At 41.2% G+C, this 4,040-nt stretch overlaps 1 protein-coding gene across 1 annotated transcript in view; it reads left to right on the top strand.

The window, feature by feature from the left end:
- The window catches only part of DOCK11 (dedicator of cytokinesis 11), a gene marked incomplete at both ends in the record, with an annotated part of 58,412 nt that extends 54,583 nt beyond the window's left edge, over positions 1-3,829 (top strand). The window contains 3 exons of the mRNA XM_009576907.1: positions 443-556; positions 2,387-2,533; positions 3,591-3,829. Of these exons, the coding sequence (XP_009575202.1) occupies positions 443-556; positions 2,387-2,533; positions 3,591-3,829 (500 nt within the window). The remainder of the gene's footprint in view (positions 1-442; positions 557-2,386; positions 2,534-3,590) is intronic.
- Between the last annotated feature and the right edge of the window lie 211 nt (positions 3,830-4,040).

The raw sequence follows: 4,040 nt of genomic DNA, 5'->3' as shown, positions 1-4,040 counted from the left end.
GAATATGTCGCCTCTTTCCCTCTCTTTCCCATGACCCCCTCCACATCAGGACAGCATCCAACTATATCATTGAAGCCAGGGGAAGCCTTGATCTATTTTTTCATCATAAAGCTGTTTTTAATCAAAAAAAGAACGTCTGGGTAAAATACTGCAAGCTGCTCTACCCTTAAAGGCTCAGTCAAGGAACATGCTGAGACAGTAGGCTCAGCCTTCTCTCTCAGGGTAGTGGTCTTATTGCAGTCTGTGTCCTTTCAGACCTGGAGCTAAGCCTGTGCTTAAGACTGAGGTTTTTTCAAAGAAAACTGCATAAGTTCAACCTCTTTAGAAATTCAAGTTTGAATTCTCAAAGGATTGTGTTCAGATATCTCGGTAGCTTCCAGTGTTAGCTAGAATTTCCTGCTTGCACAATTCTGCTTTAATGATGTCAAGATTCGATTTCCAGAAACTTACTCAGCTGTACAGAACGCTCCATGGAGCATATGCTAAGATATTGGAAGTAATGCACACAAGGAAGAGGCTTCTTGGAACCTTTTTCAGAGTGGCCTTTTATGGACAAGTAAGTATATACGCTGGCTCGCCAGCTACCCCTCACCAGGCATCCTGGCCCCTAAAGCTGCTGCTCTGCCAGACCTGAAGCTGAAAAGCTGCTAGCTCCTCTGGTGCAGCCACCAGTGCGTCTACGTCAGCATTTTGGTATTGCACCCTTGAGGTGAGGGTTTGTGTCTCTCTCCAGGAGCACTTGATTTATTATAAAGTTTATGAATCTGCTGGTGAGCTTTTCATAAAACAACTCAGCAGTTAGGAAATGGTTTAGTGGGTTCAGAAAACACCAGGGGGTTTTTTGTAATTATAGTTACTATAAGTTACAAAAACACAATTTAGTGTGTATAGTATATAACCAGTAACAGTATATAACCATAGTATATAAACAGTAGTAGTATCAGACATTTTCTTCTACAGACAATTGCTGCTCCCTTCTAGGTATTAGTGGAGTAAAAGGTTATGGGAGAAACTGGAGGCAAAATATGTATCAGTGTTGGTTCCATACTTGTAGAGATAGATAGTATTTTTTTTAGGTGAGGTAGCTGTTAAAATGGACAGGATCTGGGGCTCAGAGTCTCAAGAAGGAGCATGATCTTATCATATCTGATGAAGTCGTCTGAGCTTGAAAGCAGTTGTGGTTTTATTTTTTTTCTCCAGCTATAGCAGTTAATCTAATGAAGTGTGTTACCCCTCATTTCCCTTGTGTCTCTATACTATCTGCTTCTGCTTGTGGATCCATAACCATGCGGGAGACGCAGGACCCCTCTTTAGAAAATGCTATGTAAATTATATTAGCCCTGCCTTTCCTCGTTCCTTCTTTTAGCGGAGATGATGAATACCCCTGAAACCATCTTGGGTTTGTACCTTTGAACACCACTGTCATTACACGCGCAACACATCGGAGCATTGACTTTTGCTGCAGCAAACATACATTCTATTTTTCTCCTCATCTTATCTTCAAAAGTAAAAAGTAAATAAGGTTATTATGTAAAAAGTAAATAAGCTTAACAATAGATAAAAGGAAACAGCTGCTAGCTTAGTTTGCTAGAAGCTGTAGAAATAACTGCATCAGCCCCTAAAATTAAGCTATGTAACGTATCATCCTGACAACCAATACTTGATCCAGTTTTGCACTTTAAAGCTTTGCCGGCTTTATATGCCAGCTACACAGAGATAGTTTTAACACTCTGTCGTGACTTCTGACTGGAATAGCTCACCAAAGCATGAAGCTTTCATGCTGTTTCCATTACAGGGAGGAGTGGTGATGCAGACACGACCTTTAATGCAATTTTGTCTCTATTTACAGCAAATACACCAAGTTCCACTTCCCTGAATACAAGAGGAATCAAAGCAGAGGAAACCCGTTTCTTTATTTATTGCTTGAAGTCCCTTTCAGCCTACACAAAATCCTTCTCTTCAGGCTGTTCATGTGGCTCTGCTATCAGGGCTTCCTCAACTTTTGTGTCTTTCTGCTCTTTCTCTATGCCTTGTTTTTGTGGGTTTTCTCCTGCTTGCCTCTTTCCAGCCTTCCAAAAAGTCAACCGCTGGCCAAACCCATCTTCCACATTGTTTAGATTTCTCTCTGGTCATACTCAAGCCTTTGTGTTCAGCTATGATGTGTTTGTGTTGGTTGAGGAATTTTATGATTTTTTACACAATTTTTGGAGGAACCTGTTAAACAGGCCAAATTCAGTCAGACTTTATGCAAGCCATAGCCTTCTAAACCTTCTTGACTTTCTGAAATGTTAGTAGAAAGTTGCTTTTGAAGTAGCAAATCTAAAATAAAGTTTTCCAAGTGAAAAGACCCAGCTATTCCTCACTACTTGTTTGTGATTAATGCTAGACGTTCTTTGAAGAAGAAGATGGCAAGGAATACATCTATAAGGAACCCAAGCTGACAGGCCTCTCGGAGATCTCCTTCAGACTTCTCAAACTTTATGGAGAAAAATTTGGGTCAGAGACTGTAAAAATTATCCAGGATTCTAACAAGGTAAAGTTAAACTGAATGAACAAGCTAACAAAATGCTATTAGCGGTGAACATCAGGGCCACATACTAGAGAGTGCACTGATGAGTGTGACAAAAATATCATTTGTATTCTAATACTGTTCAGGGCCTGGGACTGCACTGCTCTAAGCACTGTGCAAATGGAGTACAGAAGGATGAGCTTTGCTCTGTGGAGCTGAAGATGGGAGATGACAGAGCATCCCTTCCTTCTGCCAGTAGGAATGGAGGAGCGAGCCTTGTCTTCCACCCTCTTACAAGCATCTTGCTCCCAATTGCCCCTTGCATCCTCATGCTTCTGTGTGGACATGTTGCACAGCTTGACAAGTTTTGGTGCTGATGTGGCTCCCAGGGGGAAATAAATGAATTGGGAATTATGAATGGGAAATTGCAATCCACATCTGACTGAGCCCTGTTGTTGGGAGGCGTTAGGAACCAGCACGGAGGAGCAGATGATTGGAAGCAGAGTTACTTCTTGTTGCTCTGACACTGCAACTCTAAAAGAAAATCTTTTGTGCCCTTGCAGCCGTAGGTCCTTCCCTTTCCTATTGAATACCCATTTATGTTCCCTGCAAGGGCTGTTCACACCCTTAGGTTGCAACTGTAGATGTGGCTGGGTTACTAAAGACAATACTGGCAATCCCAAAGCTTGCTTTGTGCAAGCCCACAGATTTGCGTGCCACAGTACTGCGTGAACGCTAGCTCATAACCTGGAAGCACCATGGTCATATAAGGACTAAGTAGCTCAGGCATGTGCTGCATTGATGGATAAGGTAATACGGCTGCCTGTTCCAGATGCAGCTTGTCTAACCCCAGATGAGGTATTTCTTGTGCCACACCACCTTGTCTTGTGTGTCTGCTAGCAGATGGTCTAGACATCACAGCTGAGGTCAAAGGGAGTGTTTTGTGTGTCATTCATCTGCGTGCAATGGGGCTGGGTCAGCAGGGAATCAGTTTAAATCAGATCCCAGTAGATAAATTAACCAATTATAAGTTAAGTTATTAACCTTTACTTTTCTAGTGAGTAACCCTTTTATTTCACAGGTCAACGTTAAAGACCTTGATCCTAAGTATGCCCATATTCAAGTGACTTATGTGAAGCCCTATTTTGAAGACAAAGAAATCTCTGAAAGAAAGACTGAATTTGAAAGAAATCATAACATCAACAGATTTGTATTTGAAACTCCTTACACTTTATCTGGAAAAAAGCATGGCAGTGTGGAAGAACAGTGTAAAAAAAGGACTATTCTAACTAGTAAGTACAAGCATCTGAACATGAGACAGTATGTATCAGCAACTATTTTTAGACTATTTTAGCTCATAAAAATATCCCAAAAGAGTGAGAAATTCTCTCAGATACTTAATCAGAATTGTGATACAATATTCTGGTTGGGAGGGGGAATTTACCTTATATTTCTATGTGCAAATTTTTACAAATTAATAAATCGTGCTGGTAAATTACACCCGCGTCAGAAGGGTGTGGCGCGGCAGTTT

Source organism: Fulmarus glacialis, unplaced genomic scaffold (genome assembly GCF_000690835.1).
Source record: "Fulmarus glacialis isolate BGI_N327 unplaced genomic scaffold, ASM69083v1 scaffold544, whole genome shotgun sequence".
Taxonomy (NCBI): domain Eukaryota; kingdom Metazoa; phylum Chordata; class Aves; order Procellariiformes; family Procellariidae; genus Fulmarus; species Fulmarus glacialis.
This window is presented reverse-complemented; position numbering and strand designations above follow the sequence as displayed.